This window comes from Meyerozyma guilliermondii, genomic scaffold, assembly GCF_000149425.1.
Source record: "Meyerozyma guilliermondii ATCC 6260 scaffold_6 genomic scaffold, whole genome shotgun sequence".
In the NCBI taxonomy this organism is placed as follows: Eukaryota; Fungi; Ascomycota; class Pichiomycetes; order Serinales; family Debaryomycetaceae; genus Meyerozyma; species Meyerozyma guilliermondii.
In genome coordinates this window covers 966,481-980,356 of record NW_001809795.1, presented here as the reverse complement: position 1 = coordinate 980,356, position 13,876 = coordinate 966,481, and the positions used below count along the sequence as shown (strand labels likewise).

At 43.2% G+C, this 13,876-nt stretch overlaps 5 protein-coding genes across 5 annotated transcripts; 1 reads left to right on the top strand and 4 right to left on the bottom strand. All coding sequences in view use genetic code 12, as the record gives it.

Annotated features, from left to right (window-relative positions):
• Window positions 1-257: 257 nt before the first annotated feature.
• Window positions 258-1,910, top strand: PRC3 (carboxypeptidase C; the record flags this gene model as incomplete). Its single annotated transcript, XM_001483145.1, has 1 exon — window positions 258-1,910. The coding sequence occupies one exon, from the start codon at window positions 258-260 to the stop codon at window positions 1,908-1,910; it is 1,653 nt and encodes a 550-aa protein (XP_001483195.2).
• Window positions 1,911-1,922: 12 nt separating this feature from the next.
• Window positions 1,923-3,593, bottom strand: UGA4 (Uga4p; the record flags this gene model as incomplete). Its single annotated transcript, XM_001483144.1, has 1 exon — window positions 1,923-3,593. The coding sequence occupies one exon, from the start codon at window positions 3,591-3,593 to the stop codon at window positions 1,923-1,925; it is 1,671 nt and encodes a 556-aa protein (XP_001483194.2).
• A 2,639-nt stretch (window positions 3,594-6,232) lies between these two features.
• On the bottom strand, window positions 6,233-7,318 carry PGUG_05148 (uncharacterized protein; the record flags this gene model as incomplete). Its single annotated transcript, XM_001483143.1, has 1 exon — window positions 6,233-7,318. The coding sequence occupies one exon, from the start codon at window positions 7,316-7,318 to the stop codon at window positions 6,233-6,235; it is 1,086 nt and encodes a 361-aa protein (XP_001483193.2).
• Window positions 7,319-7,489: 171 nt separating this feature from the next.
• PGUG_05147 (uncharacterized protein) lies at window positions 7,490-12,625 on the bottom strand (the record flags this gene model as incomplete). The annotated part of the gene is made up of 1 exon (XM_001483142.1): window positions 7,490-12,625. One exon carries the CDS (start codon window positions 12,623-12,625, stop codon window positions 7,490-7,492), a length of 5,136 nt encoding a protein of 1,711 aa, XP_001483192.2.
• Window positions 12,626-12,940: 315 nt separating this feature from the next.
• On the bottom strand, window positions 12,941-13,387 carry PGA26 (Pga26p; the record flags this gene model as incomplete). Its single annotated transcript, XM_001483141.1, has 1 exon — window positions 12,941-13,387. One exon carries the CDS (start codon window positions 13,385-13,387, stop codon window positions 12,941-12,943), a length of 447 nt encoding a protein of 148 aa, XP_001483191.1.
• Window positions 13,388-13,876: the final 489 nt, after the last annotated feature.

Genomic DNA, 13,876 nt, shown 5'->3' with positions numbered 1-13,876 from the left:
ATATAATACGGCTAAAACAGCGATATCGGAAAAGCTAGAACAAACACAATATCGTAAATACATTTTCAGTGCTTCTTTTCAGTGCTTCCAAACCGAGTCTCATCTACATCTTCTTTTTCATCCAGCTTTGTCAGCCATAATTCCTGCCAATTTCCGTCCTTTGTCTTTATCAGTATCACCTGCAGGGTATTGCAGCCGCACAAAAAACGGCCGTGCGATTATAAAAGGCTGGTAATTCGCAATTTCGCCTCCCCACAATGAAGTTTTCTGCCTCGTTGTTGACGCTTTTTGCCGTGACCCTGGCCTTTAAGGTGCCCGGATTTGGGTTCTTTGATGAAAATGTAGTGCAATTGGGCCATGACTCTTTCAATATGGATTCTTTGGCAGAAAAAAGTTCCGAGTTCTTGAGCTATCTTCGCAATTTGGAATCGGAAATGGCCAAGGCTCCGGAACAGGATCGCCATCTCCTTCGTTCGGCTTGGAAAGAATTGGCCAAGATGTCTCCATCAAAACAGCTTGAGTACCTCCGTCGGTACCAGAGCAAATTCCACGTGAACCAGGACCAAATGAACAATAAGGTGGTTGCAACACAAAACGATGACCAGTACGAAACCGTCACATCGCAGAAATTCGAAGGTTACAGCTTGTCAATTGCCAAGACTAAGCCGGAATCTTTGGGTTTGGACACCGTCAAGCAACACACCGGTTATCTTGACGTTGATGCTTTGGATAAGCACTTCTTTTACTGGTTTTTCGAGTCCAGAAACGACCCCGAAAACGACCCAATTATCTTGTGGTTGAACGGAGGTCCCGGATGCTCTTCTTCCACCGGTCTTCTCTTTGAGTTGGGACCTTCCTTTATTGACTCCAAGTTAAAACCAGTCTACAACCCTTACTCGTGGAACACAAATGCATCGGTCATCTTTTTGGACCAGCCCGTAGGCGTTGGTTATTCATACTCTAACGGAGAACAAATCACCAACACCGCTGCAGCTGCCAAGGATGTGTTTGTGTTCTTGGAATTGTTCTTCCAAAAGTTTCCTCAATTCTTGAACAACAAATTCCACATCTCGGGTGAGTCTTACGCCGGTCACTATATCCCCAGCTTTGCCAGCGAAATTGTCAACAGGGCCGACAGAACTTTCGAATTGTCTTCCGTCTTGATTGGAAATGGTATCACCGACGCATTGATTCAACATGCTTCTTACAAGCCAATGGGTTGTGGCGAAGGTGGCTACAAGCAAGTTCTCTCCGACGAAACTTGTGACCTGATGGATGGAATCTACAAGAGATGTGCTGCTTTGACAAAATTGTGCTACAATGCTCCTTCAGCTCTCACTTGTGTCCCTCCAACCGTGTACTGTAACAAGTTGATGGAGCCCTTCATGGACCTCGGCTTGAACCCTTACGATATTAGAAGACAATGCGACGACGACGGAGGGCTCTGTTACGTGGAAATGTCCTGGCTCGACGACTACTTGAACCTTGACGAAGTTAAGAAGGCGGTTGGATCCAAGGTTGATTTATTCACCAGTTGCGACGACACTGTGTTCAACAACTTCATTCTTTCTGGTGACGAAGCCAAGCCATTCCAGCAGTATGTCGCTGAGCTTCTCGAAAAGGGGGTTCCTGTGTTGCTTTACGCAGGTGACAAGGACATCATTTGCAACTGGTTAGGAAACCACTACTGGTCCGACGCTTTGGACTATTCTGAGCACGAGGCATTCAGCAGTGCTCCATTGGTTCCATGGGTCAACAACCAAGGAGAGCAAGCTGGTGAAGTCAAGAACCACGGAATTTTTACGTTTTTGAGAGTTTATGATGCCGGCCACATGGTTCCTCACGACCAACCATACAATGCGTTGGAAATGGTCAACAGATGGGTCAGTGGAAACTACAACTTTCAGTAATGAAATACATTATTATGCCTTATCACTAACATCCTCGTCGATTTCCTCATCTATACCATTGATAATCTCGATATCCACCGGCACATCGACGGTTTTTTGAGGTCCATGGTATATTTTATGAGCGTAAATCTTGTAGTAAAGAAGCGAAAGAAGCCAGACACTGGGAGTAATCACACAAGTATAGTTCATGGTATCCTTATCGGGACCACGGTTGGATGGGAACATCACCATGACAATTGTGTACATGATGAAAATTGTCGATGTCCAACCTACGATGGGCGAAAATATTGGACCCAAGTAAAAAGGTCCTGGCTTAAATTTGTGCTTTCCGCTGGTCAATCTCAACAAGGTAGGAGTTCCCCAGGCAAAATAGTTGCCTGCAATGTACAAAGTGAAAAGAGCATTTGCAGCCGTGGTTCCAATGAGACAAAGAAGGCCTATGACAATGGCTGCTAATCCGCCAAACCACACAGCATTGATGGGCACAAACAACTTTGTATTGACTTTCTTGATCCAGAAAGAAAACGGAAGTCCATTATCTCTTGCAAAAGCCCAGATCTGACGAGAAATTGCAGTCAAGATTGACGCTCCCATCATGAACTGAGCAAATGCAATAAGAGTCATGAATGCCATGGCCCACTTTTTGCCAAGAGCATCAAAGATAATTTGAGCCATGGGCTGACCAAACTTGGACCCGAGAATGTGGCCCTCAATGTCGTCTGTTTGAATACAAGCGAGTGTGATGATAATGATGAGAGTTCCCAAACTCCAGCAAGCACCAATTGAGCCAAGAATACCAATGGGAATTGATCTTTTTGCATTCTTGGCTTCTTCAGACATGTGCACGCAACTGTCAAATGCTCCAATTGTCCAAATAGCAGGAAGCCATGCGGTGCTCAACTGAGTCCAGCCTATGGGCCAGTTCAGAAAGTTGTTGAACTGGGTGAAAATAAATTTTCCCGATTTGAGATTGGAACGGGCTCCAATGGGCATAGCTATGACAAAGAGGACAATCAAGCCCAAATTGACAATGATGGAGGTGGTTTGAAGATTGGCACATTTTTTGGACGATGCACAAGTAATGAGAATATGGAGAAAGACGCAACCCACGAAAATTCCATATGTTTTTCCTGGAGTAATATCAAAGTCTCCATCCTTGGAGGTCACCACAATCGACAAGATTTCTTGAGCAAAACCATAGTCAACACTACAAAGTGCACCCACAAGTGCTATACTGTTGGTATTACCAACGACATATGAAATCACCGTTTTCAATTTGGGAGGTGCATAGTAGTTTGTCCAGTAGTAAAGCCCACCAGAAGTAGGTGCCGAGCTTCCGTTTTCAGCCATCGACACCCCGATCAAAAAAATGAAAAATGAAGACACAAACCAACCCCAGAGAGCACCGGCTGGCCCAGCCGTCAATGCTGACGATAAAACAGAAGATATAGAAGGAAGTAATCCCATAATGGAAAATGCCACTCCAAATACCTGTAAGGTCGAGAATTGTCTTTTCAATTCAGGCTTGTATCCGATCTCTGCTAAAAGTTGGTCGTCAGACTGTGCTAACGCAGCATTGATGGTTGGCTGCTCGACGTTCTGAGTATTGTTATAGTAGAGTTTATTGGAGGCTACCTCATGAAGAATCTGTTCTCCAGAGAGAACTGGCGATAAGCGACTCATCAGCAAGACAATTGCTCTTTCTGATACAGGGGTTAATTATAAGTGTCGACCACAGCCGCACCTCCCTGGAGCCGCACCTTATCGTGAAAAATGTCCCTGCATAATACCCTTCGGCACATCCTGAAACAGAAGGCTAGATTGCTTATCTTATGTTTGCTGGAAGTTTAGCTCAATTTCTATCATACACATGCATAGTGTACGCTCGGCTGGAGTTGCTGAAACTATATAGGCAGCTTAGCACATCTTTTAAATTTCTCATCTGTCAAATTTCTCATCTATCGAATTTCTGTGCGAAGATAAGCATCTCGGCAAGAGACTGCATGAAACACAACCAGTCAATAATTCAGTTTTAGACTTCTTAATTGGAAATGTCTTTCCACGATGAATATGTTGGTTCTGCTAAAGTGATTAGTGATCATACTGGCAAAAACGACCATCAGATAGTTAAAATAGACAAACCCAAAATTAGAGAATTGAACTCATCGAGCTTTACTCCCAGGGAGTTCAGATTACCTGATTCAGTCAACAACAACATGTTTTACCAGTATCAAATATTGGGAACTATTTACATCTTTGTTGATAATAATGGGTCTGACTTATTGGTGCTGCAAGTGGATATTCTAGACAGTACAGTCATGGATGATGACACCAAAATTAAGAATTTGATTCTAGATGCCGTGGACTTCTATGTGGATAAAGAGCTATCGCTTGGAGCTGGTGTGGAAATTGTGGGCAAGATAACCCCTATGGCACTTATAAGAGGTCTCAACCTTAAGGTCTGAAGATTATGAAGACAAGCTGGTGGCATAGTATAGGTAGTATCTTGACTAGTCCAAGATGAACTTTTCTGTTCATACTTGTGCCAAAACCTGTATTTGATCACTTATTAAAGGATGTCCTTTTTTCTGCTTTAAGTTTTCTTTTTTGCAGCCATTGATACTTGGTCAATACCGGGAACAATAATCATTGTGAGCGTTTACAGGGATGTTCAAGCAAATTAGTTAATCGATATCGACAAACCTTTCATAATTAGTCTAATAAATTGGAACTTTGGGACGCGAAGTTGAAAACTTAAGGAAGTAACATTCTGGGGAAAATACTGTATTGCGTCAGATAACGAAAGATCGGTGGTAACTCAGATTTGGAATGTTTCGTATAACCATATCAGGGCCGCGGCTGTATAAGGAGTGTTAGCTACTTTGCTACATGTTAGAATTTCCACCCCACGGTTCTGCAGGGTCGTACCTCAAGATAAGAACGTTGTGCGGGCTGCGCCCTCGTAACATCCACGTGACTAGCTCCGTTTTTTCTCATCGCTGTTTTTGTGTAACCCTTTTTTCACCCAGAAATTTTCACTGCGAACTTAGTTTTCATATACACATCATGGCTACGTATGTACCAACAAAAAACCGTTTTCCATGTGCATTATTGCCACAGGAACCGGTAATGGGAGCCCACGAATTCATTTGTTCTGTTTTTATTACGACCAAGGGAATTCTAGATTATCTTGCAGCCGAATGATATTCACAACCCTCCGTTGCCGATGCCTGATAGATCTGTTTTCCTCTGAGTTAAGAGATTCAAAGTGGATGTGACCTGGAATGAATTTGGCTGTTCAGTTCTAGTGTCAACACCGCCTTTCCGGCTGGTGTAGCATCGCTTTTTCTCGAGGAAATGGCAATTTTTCACATGGCTATTTTCCATGTATTCCTACTAACTCCAGTACTTTGAAACCAGAAACCCAAGTCAAGAAGTCCAAGGCTTACGAGAAGACCGCCGAGCAGCGTGCTACCAAAAAGGCTGCCCGTAAAGCTGTAAGTATTTTATTTTTCGGCTCCTTTTGAAGATGATACACAACCAACGATATGACTAGCCACGGCGATGTTGTCATTCAATTAACCATCTTTCGGGACTGAGAATCGAGAAGAAAACTAAATACTAACCAACAGGCCAACAAGGAGAAGAGACAAATCATCTTTGACAGAACCGCCAAGTACGTTAAGGAATACGCTGAAGCTGAGCGTGCTGTCATTGACGCTAAGCGTGAGGCCAAGGCTAACGGTTCTTACTACGTTGAGGCCCAACCCAAGTTGGTTTTCATCGTCAGAATCAAGGGTATCTCCAAGATTGCTCCTAAGCCAAGAAAGGTTTTGCAATTGTTGAGATTGACTCAAATTAACGCTGGTGTGTTTGTTAGAATCACCAAGGCTACTTCTGAATTGATCAAGTTGGTTGAGCCATACATTGCCTACGGTTACCCCAACTTGGCTACCATCAGAAAATTGATCTACAAGAGAGGTTACGGTAAGATTAACAAGCAAAGAATTCCTTTGTCTGAGAACTCCATCATCGAGGCCAACTTGGGTAAATACGGTATTTTGTCCATTGAGGACTTGATCCACGAGATTTACACTGTTGGTCCTAACTTCAAGCAAGCCAACAACTTCTTGTGGCCATTCCACTTGTCCAACCCTAACGGTGGTTTCAGAGCTAGAAAGTTCAACCACTTTATCCAAGGTGGTGATTACGGTAACAGAGAGGAGAACATCAACTCGTTGGTGAAGAAGATGAACTAAGTATTAATAAACCTTGTACTTTCTATTGAACTATTGAACTATTGTACTTCTTGTACCCTTGTACTATTGCATCCATTCTTCAAGCGTATACACCCAGTACTCCAACCACTCTACTTCCTTCCACCATACTGGTCGTAGTGGGACAGCATCGTAGGTGTCGTATATGTAAGTGGTGGGGTCAACGTTGGTGTGTAGCAATAGGACAGTTGCGTACACAATGATTTTGAAGACATTAACCACTAGGGTGGATATTACTATCAAAGTCACAATGCTGGTAACAGTGGCAGTACGACTGGTACCATATTTGAATGATGCTGCTAACGAATTTCGTATTGGAGCCACTATTCCACTTGGCAAGTACAGAATGACTTGAGAGATTCTTGATGGAGATAGTCTAGGATTGGATCCTCGTTTGTATAGCTCTTGTTGATACTCTTCGCAGAGATGTTCGAGTGCCTTGTATGATTTTTGGTACTGTTCACATTGGGCCTCTAATTTTCGAATTGTGGAGCCATAAACCGGATCAAACCCACTGCTCAGAGGAGCTGAGCCCTTGTCGTTGTACTTGTATTTTTCGCCAAACTTGTCATTTTTTGCGTAGGTGTCGTTTTTGTTGTAGCTGTCGTATTCGTATCCAAACTGGTTGGAGATAGTTCCATTCTTGTTAGGTGATGAATTTGGAGGTGATATATATGTGTCTTGGTGATAGTCCCTGGTATTGGTATCATTTAATGAATTTCTCTCCAATTTTGTCGAACGATTTCGACCTCCAAACAAGTTCGGGAGGTCTCCAAGAACGTTAGGAAGTTCCCATTTCTCTGAAATAGTGTTGGAATTAAAACGAGTCTTCCTGTCTACTTTTGATTCAAAAAGTTCCTTCAAGCTTCCTTTGCGAGTCAACCGCGATAGAAACTGGGGCAATTCTCTTTTATATAGCTTCAAGCTGGGATTGTCTCGTATCATTGTCGTCAATAAGTTGGTCTCTTCTTTCGTGATTAATGGTTGGTTGATTCCAGCCATAGATTTGATTGTATCCAAAAGCTGGGGTAACTGAGAAACAAACATGTACTCGACGTCTCTGCCATTTGTCCTGGACCACGCCAGCAGCATGATATCGTCTATGGTGCGTTCATCGTAGCTGGCTATCATGTTTGTACGCGACGCGATAGAAGCGGAAAGCTGCGAATAAGGCTGCGAAAAATGCGAAAGCTGCGAAAAAGAAGCTGCGAATAAGGCTGCGAATAAGGCTGCGAATAAGGCTGCGAATTTTGCGAAACTCGACAATACTAGTATGAGATAATTGGTTTACTAGTTAAAGATTTACTCTAATCTGGCCTCCTTGCCCAAGACGGGTGCCAATGCATCTACCATTTTCTGCTCAATGGAATTTTCCGTTGTGATTGGAATTGTGTCTTGGGTATTATTTGTGTCAAGAGACTTGTTCAGTGTATTTTGGCTTTCTTGGTTTCTTTCAAGATTATCCGAATCATGAGCGTTTATCCCGTTCAACTTTACACACTTTTGTGCTTCCTGGACATTCTCCGTGCTCAGGTGAGATTCTTTAATGAGTAACTTCTCATCGATATTCATCTCTTTGTTGGCGGTAATGTTACCAAGATCAACATCTTGACTAGTCGGATCCTGGTTCTGGCTCTCAACATTTGCGACCTTAAGACTAGACAGCTCTGAAGTTGGTGGCTCAAATTCATTCGAGTCGGACCAATTACCATTCGAGTACCCTTCGGTATTCTTCTCAAAAACTCCACTTGAATGTCCCATACTGGACGTCTCGGTCCCCATTACCTGAGAAGATACAACCGACTCAGAACCTGAATTAGGGACCAGAGCAGCCAAATAAGGTGTGTTCAAAGATGAAAAATTCTGGGTATCGGAAACATCTAGTTCGATACTTTTTTGCAGTGGTATTTGAGCTGGAAGTGCATCTGTCAAAGAAACCAGATTATTCTTATCTTCGCTATCCAATGACTTCAGCTCGTAGTGGACTTTTTCCAGATGTTGCTTTGTATTAGACTCTGTTGCAATGGTTACTTGAGGGCTGATCTCACTCTGTAACTTCCTCACTTCGTCCACCACTTTCACATAAACATCCTCAGCAAATACTGGAGCACCATATACCTTGCGCAAGATAAATCGAAGACGACCCAATCTTTCGTTTTTTCCGTACTTTTCAGAGGTTTTCAAGAAATGTTCAAATGTTTCTCTCAGGTTCTTGGTAAGGTCAACGAGAGCTTGAAGTGAACGAAGCTCGTTGGGAGGAACGGCTTTTAGTCCATTTGCTGTATTCAAAAAATCTTCAAGTTCCAGCATTCTAGCCAGCTTGATGGTAATGCTTTGCAGAATTCCTTCGACCGCTGCACACATCGGACACAAATATTTGGAATCGTCGTCCATCTCATCGGTTTCGTTGACACAGCCTGTGTGGTACCATTCCTTACAAGCGTCACATTCGATCATATCGCCAAACTCAGCCTCTCGACACAAGCAATATATGGCAGGTTTGGAGGGTTCATTTGGTTCTAGAAGTGAAGTCTCAGGAAGAGAAGTATCAAGTTCAGCAGTTTCCCCTGTTTTATCTTCGTCGTCACCACGGAAGAATTGGTACGACGAACTCTTCAAGTAGTTGTCAGATTCCATATCAAAGCTCATTTTGCACTTGGCGTGAATTTTGCAACATGTCTTAATGAGTCCCGAATGGAGTGTCAATTTAACGTTAACATCGTTGGGTGTTTCCGGATGAAAGGCACTAGGGTATTCCACCTTCTCGAGGTATTGATATAGAGACGAAATCCACTCGTCGCACCGACTCAAGCTGTCTGCGATAATGGTGCACTTGAACTTCAAGCCAGAACCTTCAATCTGCTTTTGAATATGTTTCGCTTGCTGATACTGATAAGCAATGCCATCTTTCATGCCATTCAGCACCTCTTTGAATTTTTCAAGCATGCTACTGTGATTTCGAAGTTCAATCAATTGCTTGTAAACTTCAGCACTAGCAATAAGTCTTTCTTCATTCTTAGTTCGTGATCTTGCTTCCACATCATTGATGATCGAGTCAAGTTTCTGCAAGTCAACCTCGTCGGCATATTCAACTGAGATAATTTTAGCCACACCATTTGAGTACTCCTTGCTGGAGTTTATGATCTGGTGTACCATTGCTAGCATTGGACGATCGTTGCTTCCGAGAACTTTAAGTCCCAAAGCAGCAAACTCCACTAGATGCTCAAGAGTGTAATGGTCAACTTTCGAAGCAAATGGGTCACCACCACTGACAATAGTTTCGTATGTCTCGATCCAACCAATTCGCTCTTTCAAACGTTTCAATAAGGAAAGTGAAGGTAACACCAACCCGAAAGACATTCCTAAATCAATTAAATCTTCAAAGTCTCGAACAGTGGCCCTAGGCTTGGAAATTAGCAGACGAGCAGCTCGGTCAAAGTTTTCAATTTCAACCTTGAGCTCCATTATCTGTTCAGTTTCCGGACTCAGAAACCCCAAAGTCGGTAGCAACTTCAACACCAGGTACAACCGAGATAAGTAGTCCTCGCAGTCCTGGTCTTCATTGGAGCCACCTCTTATTCTCTGCTGGTGCTTAACATTGAGAATTATTTGGCATTCTTCCACGATATCATTGGCACGATTGACAAAGTTTCTGAGGTTCTCTAAAGCTTGAAAATACTTCTTGGCATCACCATCTTGGCTCAACGTGGAATTGGACGAGCTCATTGCAGCCTTTATCTTGTCACCTTCTGCGAGCAATGCCTTGATATTTCTGAGATTCGGCTCTGAACTCGAGGCGAAAAATTCTCGATAAGAATTCATCCACTCATTGTAATCGATGGAATATGAGCTCAATGATCTGCAGAATGCTTTTAAGCGATCATCCGTGTAGTATAAGTGTAATTCGGCCTTGAGTTCGGGGTTGTTCATGATCTGTTCACCGAGATCAAGAAAATTTTGCAATGACATTGTCAATGCTAACGACAGATCAACGGCGGTAACGACTACCTTTGAAGGAAACGCAGAAGACATATCGATGTCTGAGATCCAGTTGTTGATATTTGACGTCCTTTCGTCCGCTACAATCTCCTTTGGATGGTTCAACATTTTCCTCACGAGCTCACGATTTTCAAGCTCAGTATCGACTCTGTTGCTTAGATGGTTTTCGGCGACGGGGAAAAAGTGGGAGTCGAAATTCACCTTTCCATTTCCATTGTCGTACAAATTTGCAAAGTTGGTGAGCATTTTGAACAGCAGAAAAGCAGGTATTATGTGCTGGGATGAGAGCCATTTTTCAGCTACCAAAGCATAGTCCAACCAAGAAACAGTAGCCAAATTTACCTCTGCTCCCACATTAAGACCAGACGAAAGATTGCATGAGTATACTTTGGGGTACTTGATAATGAACTCCCCAGGACCTTGTAAAGCAGTATAATACTTGATATTATGCTTCTTAAGTTGCTCGGGACTAACTAAGTAATCCTGGTTCCTCTGGCTTTTCTTTCTTGGCAGCTTCTTGATTAAGTTTTCAAGCGGTGGTGATCTATGCTCGTAACGAGTAGAATCAGCGATACTAGCAATTGGGTCCAAGATAGCCTCCAAAGCATCAGCTGTCAACTTTGGTTCTTTCAGACTGATTTCCACATTTTCATTGTGGTTCAATGTATCCAAAAGATCTTCAAATTTGTCCATTTCAGATTCTGGTATAAAGTGCCATAACTTGCTGGCGCCGTAATGAAGGTAGTCGCAAAGCTGTAGGAAATGGTCCTCGCATCTCCAGTTTTCAAAACCAAACGTCATATTGACATTAGTGGTCGGGTGGTAGATATCCTGAGTGGTAATGTCGAGATCTGTCAAAATGCCCAAAAGAGAATTTGGTGCACATGCTATGTTGTACAAGTTCCAAGGATTTGTGGCTGCTTCCATGGACTTTTCAGTTGACTTTTCAGTAAAGTCATTGTTGGTGTGAGTAGTTAATCTGTGAAATCTTGGGCTGTGAACAAAACTCGATAGTTGCCTTGCAACCTCTATTTCAAGAGGCTCCAACGAGTTCTGGGATATGGTAGACCAGAAAAGCGCTTCAAAGTCTTGCGAGGAGATCTCGAGAGACTCCAGAAATGTCTGCTGGTTGTTCTTTATAATGTTTTGCTGAACCTTGGAGTCTTTAACCATCAACTGTTGAAGATTGCGAGGCTGTCCCTTAATGAAGGAACGAGCTAGAACAACCTCGTCGTCAACGCAGTCTCCAGTGATGCTACCAAATGCTTGTTTTACCTGAGAAGAGGCACTTAGTTGATTTTTGAGTATCTTTTTCTGCTCATCATCAGTTGTAGGCGAGACTTTTATGTATGAAGGAAGGTTCAAGGGTATACCTTTGGCAATTTTTGAGCGGGTGAACCGCTTGAAAGTCTTACTAGAACCAGCTAGATAAGAATGCGTTTCTTCAAAAGATCTTTTATGCAGATTGGAGGAGCTGAAATGGGACTTTTCAAAGGGTAATAAATATTTCTCATAAATGGAAGACAATTCATTTTTCCATTTGGTGATTTCTTCGGGTTTGTATCCCATATCAAAGCCAATAGAGGACCACAGGTCCACTTTTTGGAACCCACCTCTCTTTATAACGCAGTGGTATAACAGATACAAGTCAATTGGTCTGTTGACTAAGGTTGGAAGTTTTGTAAAAAGATCAGAAACTGCAAAATTTGTGGATGCAGGGGTTGCGGACGAAAATTCCGGTTTTACTTCCTGTGCTGAAGCCAACTGACTTGAATCTGGAGCAGAAAAATCCAGTTTTGGTTCTTGGGATGAACCCATTTGCTCCGACAATGGATCCAGAATTTTCACGGGTTCCAATGGTTCCAATTGATCCAGTGGCTTCTTAGCTTGTTCAGGTGGCTCCGATGTTGTTTCCTTTGCTGGCTCAGCTGGCATTTCTGGCACTTTTAATGGTTCTGGTATTTGGTCTGGCTTTGGTTTCTCTGTTGATGGCTCTGACTTTTCAGCTTCTTTTCCACGGTAAAACGTAAACAAATCGTTTACAAACTGAACCCGCTTATGGATTTCCTGTTTCATTGTGGTACAACGTAATTGAGTGGTGTTGAACTCGATTGTGTCTGGACTCAAGGTTGTTGGTGCTCCAATTTTCGAGCGTAACTCATTAGGAACGACAACTTTTATTGCTCCAAACTGCTTTCCAGCCTCCTTGTGAGTCTCTACAAAGTTCATGGGGTCCCCAAGGTCTTCTTCGTGCAATATAAATGTTGGAATAGCATTTGCAAAGGATGACGATAATGCAATTTGTGGCGTAGATTTTGCAACTTGACCGTCCAGAAGCTGGGAATCTACAGAACCATACAGCAGGCCATCCGGATCTCGTGGAGCAAGCTGCGGTGGGATACTGATGTATTTGTGTGGATGGGGCTCTGCCTCTGTCATTGCAAAGAAAGAGAAAGTCGTGAGAAAGTGGAAAATGCGAAATGTACAGGTTTTGAAAAATGAAATAATATATTACATTTGAGCCATATGCAAGGATAATAACTAAAGAACGGGAATCAAATCGTAGTGGAAAGCACCACGAAAATCGTTAGAAGAAATTGAATAGGATCCAAATTCACGGAAATTTCAGAACAGCCAGAAATACATTGGTCTTTTTTTCAATGAAAGCATAGCTCGAAATTATATTAAAAGCATTTACAAACTTTCATTTTTTAAAAAAAAACCAAGAATTCCCTAGAGTATACTTTGAGCTTCTTAGATCAAAGCAACGGCGACGGCGGCAACACCAGCCAAAGCACCGGCAACGTTCTTGACGGCACCAGCCTCGAAAGAGGAGACAGCGGCAACGGTGGATTGAGCAGCGGAGGTGGTCTCTGGGGCAGCAGTGGAAACTGGAGCAACAGTAGACTTCTCCTCACACTCGTGGCACTCAACGGTGGAGGTGGTGGTAGCCCACTCGGTGGTGTAGGTGGTTGGGATGACACACTCACCAGTAACGGTCAAAGTTTGAGCCTCAGACACGGTGATGGTGACTGGAGCACACTTCTCCAAGGTACAGGTCTTGATGACAACCTCGGTGGAGTATGGGCAGTAAGTGGTGTAGTCGGTAACGGTGACGTCAGTGGTGATGACGGTATCGTTGGAGTAGGCAGCAACGGCAGAACCGGCCAAGAGAGCAGCAGCAGCGACAGCGGAGTACATTATTATGAGCGAGTGAATAAAAGTTCGACAGGTGACGATAGAAAAAAAAACATTTCTGGGGATCAGGAGCCCCTTTTATATTACGACGGAACCTAAAAGAAAAAGAGGCCATTCCCGAAATAGAACGAAAACAATGCACCTCTTATGCACGGGGAATCCGGGCTACGCAACCGCATTTGGAGGTGGGCGATAGGAGGAAAAATTTTTTGTGTAGTGATCAGGATTAGTGGCGGAATCAGGTTTTTTTTTGGTGGGTGTCAAAACCTTAACCAATGATGGAGGCTGATTTCCGTACAAAAAAGGGTGCAAATACGGCCAATTTGGTTTACTGTAGATGGTGTTATCTTGACCGCGCTCATGATTATGCAGATCCTTGTTGCGCCAGCGCCGCATGCACGCTCGATTGGGTTGTTGCATCGGCCGGAAACAGACGGGCGATGTGAGCTGATTGGACCGAGAGGAAAATGCGAGAAAAGAGGAGAGAAAAGG